Source organism: Pan troglodytes, chromosome 1, assembly GCF_028858775.2.
Source record: "Pan troglodytes isolate AG18354 chromosome 1, NHGRI_mPanTro3-v2.0_pri, whole genome shotgun sequence".
Classification (NCBI taxonomy): Eukaryota; Metazoa; Chordata; class Mammalia; order Primates; family Hominidae; genus Pan; species Pan troglodytes.
In genome coordinates, this window is record NC_072398.2 from 79,374,350 (window position 1) to 79,393,334 (window position 18,985).

At 38.9% G+C, this 18,985-nt stretch overlaps 1 protein-coding gene across 1 annotated transcript; it reads left to right on the forward strand.

Annotated features, from left to right (window-relative positions):
- The first annotated feature begins 6,056 nt into the window (after positions 1 to 6,056).
- Positions 6,057 to 16,850, forward strand: SELE (selectin E). The gene is made up of 14 exons (XM_009437923.4): positions 6,057 to 6,165; positions 6,476 to 6,560; positions 7,139 to 7,522; positions 8,203 to 8,310; positions 9,530 to 9,715; positions 10,483 to 10,668; positions 10,782 to 10,970; positions 11,915 to 12,103; positions 12,233 to 12,421; positions 12,635 to 12,811; positions 13,354 to 13,461; positions 14,232 to 14,253; positions 14,359 to 14,431; positions 15,650 to 16,850. Exons 2-13 carry the CDS (start codon positions 6,524 to 6,526, stop codon positions 14,414 to 14,416), a joined length of 1,833 nt encoding a protein of 610 aa, XP_009436198.2. The 5' UTR covers positions 6,057 to 6,165; positions 6,476 to 6,523; the 3' UTR covers positions 14,417 to 14,431; positions 15,650 to 16,850.
- Positions 16,851 to 18,985: the final 2,135 nt, after the last annotated feature.

Below are 18,985 nucleotides of genomic sequence, written 5' to 3' on the forward strand. Positions count from 1 at the left end.
TTGGGAATTCACCAGAGTTTGCTCATTTTGAAGAAATTCCCATTAGTTAGTTTTTAGGTCCCCAAGCAGAAAGCGGAAACTTCGAGATAAGATGCTGCCAAATAGGAAGCAAAAAGCACATGAAAAATTCAAGTCTCAGATCATCCTGGAAGCTCAAGAAGAATTAGTGGAATTACAAAGTCCCCTGGAATCAGAGGAGAAAAGAGAATAACTAATATATACATATTTGTGTTAATTCTTTAGCAGCTATTCTCTCTCGCTTTTTTTTTTATTGGTAAGAATTCTTATACATTCACTTTCCATGTGTAAGAATTCAAAATGCTACTCACCCTAAATTTTCCTTGTATTTTCCCAGCACTTTACAAGTGGGGTTCTAGCCTTCCAGTTCCAAAGAGAAGTGTCACAGTGATAGTAGATTTTGATCAAAATTCTGGTACCTATAGCTGAACACCAACCACGGGGTCTTACTAACATTTTCTCCAAGTTAGGTGGCCCTAGGCCAATATATCTAAGTGTGATAGGATCTGGTCATCTTACACATTCTGTGTTAGAATCACCTGAGATACTCATTTAAAGCCCAAATTCCTGGGCTCCACCCAGACCTGTTGAGTCAGAGCCTCTGAGTATGAGACCTGAAGATGTGCATTTTAGGTGAGTTGTCCAGGTGATTCCTCTTTATTCTAAAGTCTGAGAACCCTACACTTCCCCCTGGGTGTGGGAGAAAAGAGTGAGGTAGAGCCCGGAGCTCCTACTCGACTCAGATATTATAAGATGTCTATAAGTTCCAAGTGAGTAAACATGGCTTTCTGGGAAATAAACTCAGAACCAGACACATTTTCATCAAATATATTTAGGTTTTGATCAAACAAAAAATGCCATTCTCTACTGTGGTGATACACATTTTCTTTCACAATTTTGGGAATGCAAGAAATACCATGTTTGTATTTTGCAAATAGGGTGGAATCTTTATTGGGATTTCCTCCCTCTACCTAAGACTCTGCAAAGGTAACTTAGATGTTAGCAGAGTAGAGCTTTTTTATGGGAGAGAGGGAACTAAGGCTTTCAAAACTAAGCACTCAGGGGTAAAATAAGCCTTTGCAGAGGTAAGGGAACAGAGAGCCTCAGCAAGGCAGGAGGACACCACTGCCCCTGCTTCCCGGTCACATTCACCAAATATAACTTCACTCCTCGATAGATGCTTTTGCCACGTGTGGTTGTGGCCAGTGCTGCTTTCCACTAAACCCAATAATCTCCTATCCACAGGGTGGCCTTGGTTAAAATTCTAACATTTGTCTTGGGGTCCCCAATCTCTTCTTTCTGGCTATCTCTCTGTCTCCCACTCCCTTTGCCATAAAAGTGAGAATGAGTGGGCCTGGGCACACAGCAAAACTGGTTAAAGTCTTTGATGCCTGATTAAAGGGTGTGGAGGACAGGACAAGAGACTTCCAGGAAGAGACAATAAAGCCAGGAAGGGTGACACCTCAGAGATTAAATAGCACTGGTGGCAGACACCGGGGTGTGCCTGTGTTTGCACCGTCTTCTTTCCTCTTTTCATTCTCATCCATGTAGCGGATGCTTCCCCCATGTGAGAAATTGCCAAGAGGGTCCATGTGAGGCGAGGCTTGAAAACCGGCAATCCGGTAACAGCTAGCTACATCTTCAGAGCTTGGGAGATTCAGTGGAGCCTTGAAGCACCTCTAATCAGCCTGTTTCTTTGGGGTATATTTTGGATTATTTGAAGAGGGAGATAATATTCATAATATTCAACATGCCCAACTATTCAAATCTTACCCAATTTCCTCTTCAACTCCCCTTGATTTGCCCCCACCCTCAAAAAACAAGCAATTGCCTCCTATGAAATCCTGATAGGAAAAAGCAGGTGAAGAAGCTATAGTCTGGTTGTAATCCCACTCCCACCCAGCGCTGGCCCAGGGCCTCTCCATGAGAGGAAAGCTGGGTCTGTCTATGGCCCCTTCAGCAGCCCAGGTAGCCAGAGGGGAGCCCATCAGCTCCCAGTATCCATGTACCTGATTTGCAGTGACAACCTCAGGGGCAGGGACACAGAAAATACTGTGGGAGAATGCAGGTAATTGTAAGGATGAGTGGATTTTGAATAACATACCTCTGGTTAAAACAAGTATATATATTATATACATATAAATTATATACATACATGTACATATTGTAAACCAAAAAGTAACTGAAGCATATCTCAATAGATTAGAGGTTTATTTTGTCCCAGGTAAAAGAAACACAAATCACTGTAGGGTCTGTGACCTGTGCTTTTTCCAAAGAGAGTTTTGGGAACTTCCATCTTTAGAGGGGAAAGAGCAAGCAGGAGGGGAAGAAAATAAACGAAAGATGGGTTGGCAATGAGACAAGGGTTTACATTGTGGCAAGGCTCTGTAACACTCAGTGAGTCTACACTTTACATGTAAAAAGAAGGGACTAGAGGGAAATTATGCATTGATCTCATGCTCAGTACATCTACATTTTATATAAGATAAAGTAAGCATGTGAAATTACAGGTATTTGGGAACAAAAGGAAGGCAGTTTTTGCATGACTCATTTCCCAAGCTTAACTTTCCCTTTGGCATAGTGAATTTGAGGTCTCAAGAGTCTATTCTTCTTTCACAGTATTTTATATATATTTATATATAATATATATAAAAATATCTGTATTTATATATATAATATATAAATATATATAAATAATATATATTCTACATATAATATATTGTAATTATATATATATACTCTACATATATTATATATTATATATATTCTACATTTAAGTAGAATATATATAATTACTGTTATATATATTCTGTTACTCACCTATTTCTTCCACTGTTACTCACCTATCTCTTCCACTCCTCATTTCTCTTATCCTTCGAATATTGGGTTATCTCCCTAAAGCTTTCTCAATTTAGAAATAATCAGTTTAGAATTTAGAATAATCAGTTTGCCCTTTGACCTTAGAGAAAATTTGCTTTTGAATCAGGAACTTCTGGGAACTGTGGCTTAGGGATCAACTTTACCTAGGCATGGCTCCACCTGCCTTGCTTGTTTTTTCCTTTGTCCACTTTCTCCCTGCCTATGCACCGGGGATCCAGGGTCTGTTCTCACTGCATCCTCTCCCTACTGCTCACTGTCCCTGGGGTCCCTTCCAGCCCCCGTGTCTCAGAACCCAGGACACAGCCATCTCAGTGGAGAGCTGTGATGGAGTCAAGGAGGTCTCAAGAAGAAGAGGGCAAGAAGAATACAGGAAACTTGGGTAGAACAAGGAATCTCGGGGCATAACAACAAAAGAAATCATGGTTTGGAGTAGCAGGTAAGGGAGTGGGCTCTGGATATCAACTGCCTGGTTTCAACCCTTAGCTCTGTGCTTTTGAATGAGATAAAATCCCCAGATTCTCAATTTCCTCATCTGTAAAATGGGGATAATAGGAGTACCTATTTCATAGGCTGTTGTACGGACTGAATTATCAATAGGTGAACATACAAAATGCTCAGAATATGGCCTGGCACATAGTAAGCACTCAATAAATGTTAGAGATTATAATTGGGGGTCCAGGACATACATATGTAAGTAAAATAGAAACTTCATCACCACTGGGGCTATTTTTAGATATCTTTGAACTAATTTTAAAAAGGGGAAGAGATAAACTATAAACTTAGTTATGAAAAATTTGCAATAATAAAGTTAGTTATCTAGGGATGTTAACGACTAATTTCTATTAGCAAAATAATTATTAGGTACTTTATTGATATCGAAGATAAATTGTTTTTTAAGATTTGGCTACACTATACATTTGACCATGCTTTTTAAAAATAGCAGATTATGTATTCATACTTTATTAAAAATAAAATACATACAGATAATGTATTAACCCAGCTTGACATTCTGCCCTAAAATCTAAATAAACATCATATGAGTGATTACTCTTCTGAATTTATTGAAGCAACAACCACATTGAGCTAAGTAAAGTGGGATAAAGAATTGGAATAATGTCAGTATCTGGATCATGTAAGAGAGTGGTAAGTTGGAGGGAATAAATTCTATGCTTTTTGATAGGGGTTGAATTAAATTTGTTAATTAAGTTATTTTTTTCTATCAGTTGTCTTTTTTGGAATTTTTCTTCTCTTTTCTTGTTTTTTTTTTTTTGGGTCTTGACATCTTTATGAACACAGAAAGACCAGTGCTAACAAGTAAAGAGAAAAACGAGGCTTTTACCACTACTCGTTCAGGTCTGCTGACAGTACATATTCAGATAGACCTCCTATTTTGAAAAGCTGTAGATATAGAATATTAGCTTGACCTTAGCTCTGAAAACCTACAGAATGTGGAAATTAAAATGATCCCCATTTACTGTTACCATCATTTAGATAGGGTAAGATGCAGAGATGGGGAATATATACAATCACCCAGAAGAAATGTCAAAATGAAGAGCAGGAATATAGGATACCACATACATCTCCTTCTGTTGCATTTGGAAACAAATTTCTTTTCTTTTCTTTTTCTTTTTTTTTTTGAGATGGAGTCTTGCTCTGTCGCCCAGGCTGGAGTGCAATGGTGCAATTTCAGCTCACTGCAACCTCTGCCTCCTGGGTTCAAGCGATTCTCTTGCATCAGGCTCCCCAGTAGCTGGGATTACAGGCATGTGCCACTACACCCCGGCTAATTTTTGTATTTTTAGTAGAGATGGGGTTTCACCATATTGGCCAGGCTGGTCTGGAACTCCTGACCTCAGGTGATCCACCCACCTCAGCCTCCCAAAGTGCTGGGATTACAGGCATGAGCCATCATGCCTGGCCTAGAGACAAGTTTCTTTAAACTGTATTCTTGTTACTATAAAGGTGAAAAAAAGGGAAATTGAAAAAAATTTGAAAATCCTGAAAATAATAATGAAGGATATAAAAATTATCCCAAATCCTGCCATCCAGAGTTAGTCACTGTTAACATTGTGGAAGAATTTTTATTCTTTGCACATTAACATTTCAAAAATTTTAAACAAAATTTTGACCAATTAAATATAGATATATAGTTTTCCGTTTTATTTTTTTCCTTTTTTTTTTTTTTTTTTTTAAAGACAGAGTTTCACTCATTTCCCAGGCTGGAGTGCACTGGCGTGATCTTGGCTCACTGCAACCTCCACTTCCCGGGTTCAAGCAATTCTCCTGCCTCAGCCTCCCGAGTAGCTGGGATTACAGGCATGCGCCACCATGCCCAGCTAATTTTGTATTTTTAGTAGAGATGGCGTTTCTCCATGTTGGTCAGGCTGGTCTTGAACTCCCGGCCTCAGGTGATCCGCCTGCCTCGGCCTCCCAAAGTGGTGGGATTACAGGCGTGAGCCACTGTGCCTGGCCTCCTTTTTATTTTTTTCACTGAACAAACCATGAAACTTTCCCAGATATAAATATCTATTTCCCATTTTTCTTATTTTTTTAAATAAGGCATTATTTTAACCATTTGAGTGTTAGATATTATTTTTAGATAATATTTTAATTTAGGCATAACTGCTGTGCAAAATCTGAAGATTAATATCTACCTTGTGAGTCATTCCTCTGTGAGATAGTGCATGTTAAATATGTTGAATTGGCAGGTGAAAAAGGAAGAAAAAATGAGTAGTGATTGGTTATCCACAGCTATGAATGAGAAATTGAAGGTAGTAGACTATGGATGACAAACCTATTCTTGGTTTCCTTCTGTTTCTGAAATTCTAATTACTACCACAACTACATGAGAGACACTACTAACAAGCAAAGTTTTACAACTTTTTAAAGACATAGACTTTATGTTATTAGAATTAAAAATCATGCATTTTTGTCACATTAATAAAATTGCATATATGATATAAAGGCATGGACAAAAGTGAAGTAGCTTCAAGAGACAGAGTTTCTGACATCATTGTAATTTTAAGCATTGTGGATATTCCCGGGAAAGTTTTTGGATGCCATTGGGGATTTCCTCTTTACTGGATGTGGACAATATCCTCCTATTATTCACAGGAAGCAATCCCTCCTATAAAAGGGCCTCAGCCGAAGTAGTGTTCAGCTGTTCTTGGCTGACTTCACATCAAAACTCCTATACTGACCTGAGACAGAGGCAGCAGTGATACCCACCTGAGAGATCCTGTGTTTGAACAACTGCTTCCCAAAACGGTAAGTGCAGAACACTTTATAAGGGCAGCCTCGGGCCATGAAACACAGATAAGCAAAAGGCCTTCTAATAAAAACCACATCTGTACAAGCTCTTATTGTATTGTAGCTAAAACCTGTCTTTTCTCTTTGACCTAAATGATGAAAGTCTTAAAATTTGTTTATTTATTTGATTAAACTCTGAAATAAAGATTATTGCACTAGTGTCCTTTGCCCAAAATCTTAGGATGCTGCCTTAAACATCATGGTAGAATAATGTAACTAGCTACCCACGATTTCCTTCTTTAGTTCATTTTGTGTTTTATCTCCCCAGGAAAGTATTTCAAGCCTAAACCTTTGGGTGAAAAGAACTCTTGAAGTCATGATTGCTTCACAGTTTCTCTCAGCTCTCACTTTGGGTAAGTCAGTGTCATTAGACCAAGATTTCTCATTCTCGCACTATAGATATTTTAGACTGAAATATCCTTGCTTGTCTGGGGCTGTCCTGCACAGGATATCTGGCAGCATCCTTGACCTCTACCTGCAATGTGTTCTTCCCTGGGCTTGGGGTCATTTACTTTATCTCTTGGTATCTCCCTTTCCTTAAGTGTAAAGTGTGGATCATAAATGACCTATTTCCCAGATGCATTGTGAGGATTCAATAGCATGGTTCATGGAAAGTACCTCATACAGTGCTTCTTGGTGCATACTAAGTGCTCGATAAAGCTTAGTTATTCTGATTATTATTCTACTACAAAATGGGTATACTATAATGTTGTGAGTGAGTGTGGATAAAGCACCTAGTGGGTGGCAGTCACAAAAGAGATAAACAATAAGTGGCTGTTTCTTCATACGTACCTCTTACTTTTGAAAAGATGAGAAAAGTCTGGGCCATGTCACAAACATTGCCAAAAATAAGACAATAAAAAGCACAGTTGTCAGAGTTAAACCACAACAGTACCAAACTCTACCATTTCTTTTCTTTTTCTCCCACTAGTGCTTCTCATTAAAGAGAGTGGAGCCTGGTCTTACAACACCTCCACGGAAGCTATGACTTATGATGAGGCCAGTGCTTATTGTCAGCAAAGGTACACACATCTGGTTGCAATTCAAAACAAAGAAGAGATTGAGTACCTAAACTCTATATTGAGCTATTCACCAAGTTATTACTGGATTGGAATCAGAAAAGTCAACAATGTGTGGGTCTGGGTAGGAACCCAGAAACCTCTGACGGAAGAAGCCAAGAACTGGGCTCCAGGTGAACCCAACAATAGGCAAAAAGATGAGGACTGCGTGGAGATCTACATCAAGAGAGAAAAAGATGTGGGCATGTGGAATGATGAGAGGTGCAGCAAGAAGAAGCTTGCCCTATGCTACACAGGTAGGGAGTTTGTGTCAGCAGTGGGAGGTAGTTTCAGTGTGTGGGCATCTTGGCAAATTTACAGCATGCAAAAACTGCTCTCTATTGTGGTCATTTTATGTTCCAAAAGATTCTGTTTAACTGCTAAAGTTTCTCTCTTTTGCTGTTTTGTGTGAATGTGGGCAAGAATTTGTGGATATGCATATATATACACACACACACATATATATACACACACACATATATGTGTGTGTATATATATATAGCCTACAGCATTTATATACATTTTATATATATACACACACACATATATACACATATATACACATATATGTGTGTGTATATATATAAAATGTATATAAATACTGTAGGCAAATATGTAGTTCTTTACATATAAAAATGCACACACACAATACATATTTTAATTACTTGCTTATTTGTGGTAGGGGAACTGTCTTCAGAGTTTGTGAAGAAGTAAATTTTCTACGGTAGGTGCCAGCCACAGCTATACATTAGCATCAAGGTTTAGGATAGGTGGGCCTGAAACTCAGATTTGGAACTTTGTAAAACACTTCAGTTAAAGTCTATGGCACTCTGTAGGACTGCTGATGTCTCTGTTGCACACTGTTGATTCTAAAATCAAAGGCACTCAGTATAAGCACAGTAATAGTCCTCCTCATCATGCTTTGTATTTTCCGTAGCTGCCTGTACCAATACATCCTGCAGTGGCCACGGTGAATGTGTGGAGACCATCAATAATTACACTTGCAAGTGTGACCCTGGCTTCAGTGGACTCAAGTGTGAGCAAAGTAAGTCTGGTTCTCGCCTCTTTCTTCACTTGAGATGGTAGCACCGTCTCACGTCCTAGCTGGCATTAGAGTCAGGTCTGCATGCCTTCCCTTCCCTGGTGCAGATGGTGTCATATGGTGATCGTGAGCTGAGACTATGAAGTCAGACCCTGCTGGGTTTGAGTCCTAGATTCACCAGTTATTTATTTTGGCACCTTGACAAGATACTTTAACTCTCTATGTCAGTTTTCTCATTGTAAAATGAGGATAATAATAGTGTGAACTTCATAGGCTCATGGTTACGTGGTGCCTGGCACACAGGACACATTCAATAAACTGTAATTCTGTGTCCCTGCAAGGAACATGTACTCACCTCATCTAGGTGGTAACAAGACGTTGCAGTAGAAATGAGTGAGTTACAGAGTCCAGGGTGTCTTGGTTCATGCTCTGGCCTCTGGCTCTGTAATGACTAGCTGTGTAGCATGGAGCAAGTCGCTTGAATGAAATGAGGTTTCAGTTCCTAAATTTGTACATTAAGAGAGTTAGATGAGCTTCTCTCCAAGATTCCTTAGCACAGCGTTGTGCAGTAGAGCTTTTGTGATAATGGAAATGTTCCATAGCTGTGTTTTCCAGTGTGTACCTATGAGCCACATGTAGTTATTGAGTACTTGAAATGTGGCTGGTGACACTGAGGAACTGAATTTTAAATGTCACTTGATTTCAACGAATTCAAGTTTAAATTTGAGTAGCCACACAGATAGTGGCTACTACAGTAGACAGTGCAGCATTAGGGTTTTAAAATTTGTAATGTATTCTAGTACTTAAATTTGAAATATAGCTTTGTGAATGGTTCTCACCCTGGTTGGAAGCTTACTGTAGTATTTTTAGCAGTTGTGAGAAAAGTAACAAGAAATTTGTTGTGGTACCTAAGTTTGCTGTGTTTGTTCATATAATTTGAACAGTTTTGAGGTAAACACAATTATACTACTCTCCCCATATCACTCAATATTTCTTTTTTATGGTTGTCATCACTGCGTTTTTGTTGTTGTTGTTATGGATCAGTGTTTTCTTGAATAAAAGAAAAGGGGTAGAATTACAGTCAATTTTACATATTCCATTAGAAATTTTATAAATTTTTAAACTAAAAAAAAAAAAAAAACCAAACTGTAGTTCTAGTTTCCAGTGTTCTTATCTGTTAAAGGTGAGAGATGAGCAGAACTGATTTGGGTTTCTTTTTCAGTTGTGAACTGTACAGCCCTGGAATCCCCTGAGCATGGAAGCCTGGTTTGCAGTCACCCACTGGGAAACTTCAGCTACAATTCTTCCTGCTCTGTCAGCTGTGATAGGGGCTACTTGTCAAGCAGCATGGAGACCATGCAGTGTATGTCCTCTGGAGAATGGAGTGCTCCTATTCCAGCCTGCAATGGTAAATCCCTCTGAGAATGCACAGAACGTTCTGTAACTCATCCCTCATTGCTTCTGTTTTTTGATTCAACTTACATTTTCAAAACTTCAGGGAAAGTTTTTTTTTTGTTTTTGTTTTTAATACAATTTGTTCTCTCAGCCAATGTATATTGCCAACCCAGTACCTGCTTGGGTTGAGAGAGGTTTTTTTATTCTATGCTTGAAATGTGTGTTTCTGAGGCTCTGGTGATTTGTAAGGGAGACCATAAAACAATAAAGCTCTAGAAATCTCAATGGATTTCTCATCTTGTTTCCCTGTTTAACTTTTCCAAGCCATGGGACTAACTTAAGACCATGAAAATCAAGCAGTCTTAGTATCTCTTTTTCTCTCTTAATTTTATCTTTCTGAACCAGAGGCCAAAAAAAAAAAAAAAAGAAAAATCAGTTCTTCAGGCTCTGATGGGCTAAAATAAATGAATAGCCTACGTATGTCAGTACTAGTCATAACTCCTAATCTGGAATCTATTTTTTTTAAATTTTTACCTCACGTAAATGATAACATAGATTAGAGACCACTCAGCATAGGCAAAGTGAAAATCAGAAAAGATAGAATATCCATGAAAAAGAATAAAAGCTTTTATTCTGGCTGTGCATGTCCCTAAGAATTGACATAGGACTTTGGGATCTACCCTTTGAAGGCAGCTTCCTCACTCTGTTAGGCACCCAGCTCAATAGGAAGTGAAAAGATCATTCTTCTGTAAAATTCATGGTGCTCTTTCAAATCCCCAGTGGTTGAGTGTGATGCTGTGACAAATCCAGCCAGTGGGTTCGTGGACTGTTTCCAAAACCCTGGAAGCTTCCCATGGAACACAACCTGTACATTTGACTGTGAAGAAGGATTTGAACTAATGGGAGCCCAGAGCCTTCAGTGTACCTCATCTGGGAATTGGGACAACGAGAAGCCAACGTGTAAAGGTAGAGTTGCTCCACATGGAGACTTACTGTGAACATTCTTTCTCTCAACCCATACTGGAAATGGGCAAGCTAATTCTAGGCCGTGCTAATATCAATGGGTATATTTGTTACAGCTGTGACATGCAGGGCCGTCCGCCAGCCTCAGAATGGCTCTGTGAGGTGCAGCCATTCCCCTGCTGGAGAGTTCACCTTCAAATCATCCTGCAACTTCACCTGTGAGGAAGGCTTCATGTTGCAGGGACCAGCCCAGGTTGAATGCACCACTCAAGGGCAGTGGACACAGCAAATCCCAGTTTGTGAAGGTAAGCTTGAGAGCCTTCGATTTATACTTTCTTAAAGAACAACCATCTTCAAACTTGGACCGTGAAAAAAAAAAACCAATACCCACTTTAACTATAGAAATCAGATTTGATGAGCAACCCTCGTATCTTTGAGATTCATTTAAAAGAACTTATGTTTGGCCAGGGAGAGGATCATATGTGTTAAGAATGAATTCTTTGCTGTTTTTTTTTTAACTGTGATGTGCTGATAAAACTTTATAGACATTAGCATGGAATAGACAGAATTCTTAATCTAAAGGAATCATATTAGAAAATTCGGAAAGCAGAATAATGAGAACATGATTTGAATGTAAAACTCTCATCACACCTGTCTTCTGAAACGGCTCATAATTAGCAGTGATGAGATTGTTTCAAGCATGGTATCAGCTACAGAGATAGTATTGATGCATATATAAGCAGTAAATTTTAATTCACTTTAAAGTGAGAGCAAGGATATTGAAAACAAGCAGTTTTTACTATCAGGCACTGGCCTTCTCCTAGCCAAAGCCAGCACAGAATGATTTCCAGTAGCAAAACATTATAACACAAAAACCAAACTGCAAAACAGACAAATTTTATAGGGGTGCTTTCTTTTCTTTCTTTTTGGCACCATCCATAAACATCCATGACCCATATGTTGTCCTCAGACTGCGTGAAATCTTTCCTTTGACCATAATTTATTTTGTGTGTTAGAAGAACAGTGCTCAGGAATTAATGTTCTGATTAATTAGTCTTTTAATTAGTGCCATGATCAGTGAGGGGGCTGAAATTCAAAGAAAACACAGCCATCTTCCCATTTGTCCAGGGAATTATAAAGAATCTTCAGTTCTCCAAGTGTTGCTTGAATGAACTGGGTTCACTCAACAAATGCCAAGTACTCTCTAGTTCCACTGCAATATTTTCTGACCATCATTTTGATGTCTCAGCTTTCCAGTGCACAGCCTTGTCCAACCCCGAGCGAGGCTACATGAATTGTCTTCCTAGTGCTTCTGGCAGTTTCCGTTATGGGTCCAGCTGTGAGTTCTCCTGTGAGCAGGGTTTTGGGTTGAAGGGATCCAAAAGGCTCCAATGTGGCCCCACAGGGGAGTGGGACAACGCGAAGCCCACATGTGAAGGTATAGTCTTTGTTTTTATTTTATTTTAAGATAAAAAAACTATTGAAGAGCTTGGGAACTTGGTTACCTTGGGAAACGTATTGCTGGAGATGCAAACAAACTTCTAAAGTGCTCTCTCGTGTGTTCCAGCTGTGAGATGCGACGCTGTCCACCAGCCCCCGAAGGGTTTGGTGAGGTGTGCTCATTCCCCTATTGGAGAATTCACCTACAAGTCCTCTTGTGCCTTCAGCTGTGAGGAGGGATTTGAATTACATGGATCAACTCAACTTGAGTGCACATCTCAGGGACAATGGACAGAAGAGGTTCCTTCCTGCCAAGGTAGAATTGAGTGCAGACTTTTTTAGGGTACAGGTCAAATACTTCATAAAGTTTCTGAACCTAGATTGCCCCAAGGGGGTTTGGTCCTAATTTCCTACATGCTGAAAACTAAGTAGCGCTTACACATTACATTTATTGTTGACTTTTAAGCAAGTTTTGGAAGTTTTCCAGTAGATTTTTCTGAAACTCTGCCTGTGTACCTAACATTTGCAGTGGTAAAATGTTCAAGCCTGGCAGTTCCGGGAAAGATCAACATGAGCTGCAGTGGGGAGCCCGTGTTTGGCACTGTGTGCAAGTTCGCCTGTCCTGAAGGATGGACGCTCAATGGCTCTGCAGCTCTGACATGTGGAGCCACAGGACACTGGTCTGGCCTGCTACCTACCTGTGAAGGTGATGCATTGATTGATGGTGGTTGTCTGGTGATTAAAAAGAAAAAGGGGGAGCTATCTTGTTACAGTAATCAACTATTCATTATATCCAAACCAGAAAGTTCGCCCAGGTTGACAAGTTGTGAATATTAAGTTGTATGGGGATAGAGAAAAAACAGAAGTTGCATGTTGATGGAATGGGTAGAATTCTGACAACTGGAAAAAGGAGACAGAGAGAGGAGAGGAGAAAGGGGAAATGGAAAATAAGAGGGAGTGAGAGCAAGAGAGCAAGCAAGTGCAGTGTTTATTAACCAAGATGTGGTGTGGTATTATGAACGAGCTTGGCAAGTTAGAGTTCTGCCTGCCAATGGTGGAAATAGCTTCAAAGGTGGCTTGGAGCAGATCTCAAAGGCCTGTAATGCCACATCTCTGCTTCTTGTCTTAAACTAGATAGCTCTTCTGCTCCTAGTAATGAATGTACAGAAAAAAGGCCAAAGGGACAGGACGGAGAGACTTTAACATCAATTCCTCCTCATGACCTTTCTTCGTCTCTTATTTCCTTAGCTCCCACTGAGTCCAACATTCCCTTGGTAGCTGGACTTTCTGCTGCTGGACTCTCCCTCCTGACATTAGCACCATTTCTCCTCTGGCTTCGGAAATGCTTACGGAAAGGTGAGGAAGTTTATGAATGTACTTCAAAAATGTTTTTGAAAATACATTTCTTTCTCATTGATAAGTCATGGTCTTGCTTACTGATTTAAACAATAATTAGAATCTGGATAAAATGCAGTATAATTAAGCAGAAGTCTTAAGAAAAGAGTTAGTAGTACAACTCAGTGTGGGAAGTGTTTCAGGAAATAAAAATGTTAGTCGTGCCTAATATTGTACAACTCCAGGGGGTGCTATTCATGTTGAATTATATGATGCCTCCCGGAATTGTGCAATGGAACTGCCATGATGAGCGCTCTAAGGAAAATGGATAAAATTCTTCCTAAGGAGATTTATTTGGAGTACAGGCTTAAATTTGGGAGTCTCTCATAAGGAATATGGAAGCACATCTGACTACACTCATGGTTTGTTTGGCTTACATGTTTAAGAGTACTTAAAACATTTTTGAGTTAAGTTCTGACATTTACAAAATAGGAAATCTCACATTTAAATTAAGACTTTGGACTTCTCATGAAAAATTGGGAGCTGAATCGGGCAAGATGACCCTGTAGCTATTTGCTGGCATTAGGAAGCTGCTATGCCCTTTGGATGGCTGTGCACTTTGCATTTTACCCTAGATGCCACAGAGCCATGCTTGTGCTCTGATTATTACAGAGGCCCTGAAGCATCGAGTTTGCAACACTTGATGAATTAAGTCATATTGTATCTGGATTTAATATATCCTTAAAAGTCATTTAGTCTGAATTAATGGTTGTTTGTCTTTTCTTTTGCAGCAAAGAAATTTGTTCCTGCCAGGTAAGTTGCATTCTTATACAAAGCATGCCATTGAAAATTCCACATATTTTTCTCTCTTCATGTTGGAAGACAGTGCTTTACCTAGTGTTCTCATGTATTCCACAGCAGCTGCCAAAGCCTTGAATCAGATGGAAGCTACCAAAAGCCTTCTTACATCCTTTAAGTTCAAAAGAATCAGGTAAGACTTGTAAATCACAAATGGTTATGAGAGAGGTATCTTCTCTACATGCTCTGTTTCTCCTTGAACCCTCCAAACTTGCCAATATCTTAGGGAGGGAGCAGGGGAGAAATCATCACCTGGGTATTGTTCTGGAAAGTTGCTTTATTTTTTGTAGAAGGAGAGGAAAGAAACAGATCTAGCTTTATTGTGTAATTTCATTTATGATAGATAATAATAATGAAGATAGCTGACCCTTACATTGCACTTACTATATTCTGGGAATTTTTCTAAGCTAGGAACTCTGAGATAGGGGCTGGTACTATATTTCTTATCTTTTCTTTTTACTTTTTTTTTTTTAATTTTGAGATGGAGTCTCATTCTGTTGCCTAGACTGGAGTGCAGTGGCATGATCTTGGCTCACTGCAACCTCCGCCTCCTGCGTTCAAGCAATTCTCCTGCCTCAGCCTCCTGAGTAGCTGGGATTACAGGTGCCTGCCACCACACCCAGCTAATTTTTGTATTTTTAGTAGAGATTTTGTATTTTTTCGTCATGTTGGCCAGGCTGGTCTTGAACTCCTGATCCACCCGCCTTGGCCTCTCAAAGTGCTGGGATTACAGGCGTGAGCCACTGGGCCTGGCCTGTTACTTTATTTCTTATCACACAGATGAAGAAAATGAGACAGAGAAGTTAAGTAAATTGTCTGAAATCTCAAAGCTAGTAAGTGGTGTAGCCAGGATTCAAACTCTGGCAGTCTGGTTCTAAAATTTGTGTTCTTAACTACTCCGACCTGCTTTGAGAGAATTTGGAAAGGTCAAGTCCCTCTGAATACTTTTTAAAAAATTAAAATAACTTTTTTTGTGTGTGCGGTTTTAAGTTTACAGAAAAATTGAGCAGAAAGCACAAAGAGTTCCAACATATCTCCCCACCACCCCTTCAATTCCCCCTGTTATTAACATCTTATATTAGTGTTACAACTGATGGGCCAATATCGATACATTATTATTCATTAATGTCCACAGGCTACATTAGAATTCACTCTGTGCTGTGTTGTATATTCTGTAGGTTTTGACAGAGGTATAATATGTAGACATCATCACTGTCCTAACTGAATAGAATTCGATGTTCCTACATGGTCTATCCTAGTGAGAGTGTCTGTGTTAGAAGGTACATTTTGTTGTCGTGATCAGTATGCAGAATATTAAGTGTTCTGATGACATGCATGTTTATATTTACAGAAACAGGTGCATCTGGGGAACTAGAGGGATACACTGAAGTTAACAGAGACAGATAACTCTCCTCGGGTCTCTGGCCCTTCTTGCCTACTATGCCAGATGCCTTTATGGCTGAAACCGCAACACCCATCACCACTTCAATAGATCAAAGTCCAGCAGGCAAGGACGGCCTTCAACTGAAAAGACTCAGTGTTCCCTTTCCTACTCTCAGGATCAAGAAAGTGTTGGCTAATGAAGGGAAAGGATATTTTCTTCCAAGCAAAGGTGAAGAGACCAAGACTCTGAAATCTCAGAATTCCTTTTCTAACTCTCCCTTGCTCGCTGTAAAATCTTGGCACAGAAACACAATATTTTGTGGCTTTCTTTCTTTTGCCCTTCACAGTGTTTCGACAGCTGATTACACAGTTGCTGTCATAAGAATGAATAATAATTATCCAGAGTTTAGAGGAAAAAAATGACTAAAAATATTATAACTTAAAAAAATGACAGATGTTGAATGCCCACAGGCAAATGCATGGAGGGTTGTTAATGGTGCAAATCCTACTGAATGCTCTGTGCGAGGGTTACTATGCACAATTTAATCACTTTCATCCCTATGGGATTCAGTGCTTCTTAAAGAGTTCTTAAGGATTGTGATATTTTTACTTGCATTGAATATATTATAATCTTCCATACTTCTTCATTCAATACAAGTGTGGTAGGGACTTAAAAAACTTGTAAATGCTGTCAACTATGATATGGTAAAAGTTACTTATTCTAGATTACCCCCTCATTGTTTATTAACAAATTATGTTACATCTGTTTTAAATTTATTTCAAAAAGGGAAACTATTGTCCCCTAGCAAGGCATGATGTTAACCAGAATAAAGTTCTGAGTGTTTTTACTACAGTTGTTTTTTGAAAACATGGTAGAATTGGAGAGTAAAAACTGAATGGAAGGTTTGTATATTGTCAGATATTTTTTCAGAAATATGTGGTTTCCACGATGAAAAACTTCCATGAGGCCAAATGTTTTGAACTAATAAAAGCATAAATGCAAACACACGAAGGTATAATTTTATGAATGTCTTTGTTGGAAAAGAATACAGAAAGATGGATGTGCTTTGCATTCCTACAAAGATGTTTGTCAGATGTGATATGTAAACATAATTCTTGTATATTATGGAAGATTTTAAATTCACAATAGAAACTCACCATGTAAAAGAGTCATCTGGTAGATTTTTAACGAATGAAGACGTCTAATAGTTATTCCCTATTTGTTTTCTTCTGTATGTTAGGGTGCTCTGGAAGAGAGGAATGCCTGTGTGAGCAAGCATTTATGTTTATTTATAAGCAGATTTAACAATTCCAAAGGAATCTCCAGTTTTCAGTTGATCACTGGCAATGAGAAATTCTCAGTCAGTAATTGCCAAAGCTGCTCTAGCCTTGAGGAGTGTGAGAATCAAAACTCTCCTACACTTCCATTAACTTAGCATGTGTTGAAAAAAAAAGTTTCAGAGAAGTTCTGGCTGAACACTGGCAATGACAAAGCCAACAGTCAAAACAGAGATGTGATAAGGATCAGAACAGCAGAGGTTCTTTTAAAGGGGCAGAAAAACTCTGGGAAATAAGAGAGAACAACTACTGTGATCAGGCTATGTATAGAATACAGTGTTATTTTCTTTGAAATTGTTTAAGTGTTGTAAATATTTATGTAAACTGCATTAGAAATTAGCTGTGTGAAATACCAGTGTGGTTTGTGTTTGAGTTTTATTGAGAATTTTAAATTATAACTTAAAATATTTTATAATTTTTAAAGTATATATTTATTTAAGCTTATGTCAGACCTATTTGACATAACACTATAAAGGTTGACAATAAACGTGCTTATGTTTATCTCTGTGTTAAGTTTCTTTCTTAGAAATTTTATTTAGATAAAACTCACTTTCCATAAAACACACCCTTTAAAAATGTATGTGATTGTACAGCTATCACCATTGTTTAACTCCAGAAGATTTCTATCACCCTGATAAAACATTATTTCTCAGTGTGTCTGTGAGAGTATTTCCAAAGAGATTAGTATTTAATTGGTAGACTAAGAGGATTGCCTTCACCAATGTGGGTGGCCATGATCCAACCCATTGAGGCCCTATGTAGAGCAAAAAGAGTGAATTCACTCTCTTTTTAAGCTGGGACACCCATCTTCTCCTGCCTTCCAACACTGGCACTCTTGGTTCTAGGGCCTTTGGACTTTGAAGTATTCCACTGACTTTCCTGGTTCTCAGCTCGTAGACAGCAGGCCATGGGACTTCTCAGCTTCCATAATTGTGTGAGACAATTTCTATAAAAAATACCATACCCCCACACCCCAACACACACACACACACACACACACACGCACACACACACACACACACACCATTGGTTCTGTTTCTCTGGAGAACTCCAACTAATACATGTCCCTTCATGAGAACTGGCTACTTACACTAGGTCTCCTCTTTAATGCCCTCATAATCCATATGTCTCTTCCTTCCTTTAATTGTAATAAATAATTATAGATTATTACTTGCACAATTGTTTGTTTAATGTCTGTCTTCCCCACTAAACTCTAAGTTCCTTAGGGGTAGGGAAAAATTACCTTGTTCATTGTTGTATTCCCAGAACCTAGCACATTCCCGATGCAGAGTGGACATCCAACAAATATTTATTGAATGAATAAATCAATGCATGGGTGAATGAATGCATATTTTGGCTCATAATAAGAAGTAGAATCACTTTTCACAAATGGAATGAGTGGTCTCAGAAGGCTAGACTTTAAAACCTAGTTATGTATCAACTGCCCCCACTACTGCCAGTTTGCAATTTAATATATCTATCTCTCAAAAGTCCAGCAATTATTTCAATCCCCATTTACAGAAATGGGGCTTGTAGGAATCATTGTGAGGGCTAAAGGTCAATAGAAATAAAAGGGAAAAATTTTTTTTAAAAAAGGAGGTGTAAAAATAGCACAAGAGGAAGTAATAAGAGAGAAAAAGGAAAGATACTAAAAGAAAAAATATTGAGGTGCATAGAATAAACAGTACAGATGCTACAGAAGGGAAAGATCTAGTTTTGTATTCACTCACCTGGGAGCTTAAAACATCCACACAAGTGCTGGGCATGGTGACTCACGCCTGTAATCCCAGCACTTTGTGAGGTGGAGGCGGGTGGATCACGAGGTCAAGAGATCAAGACCATCCTGGCCAACATGGCGAAACCCCGACTCTACTAAAAATACAAAAATTAGCTGGGCATAGTGGTGCGTGCCTATAGTCCCAGCTACTCAAGAGGCTGAGGCAGAAGAATCGCTTGAGCCTGGGAG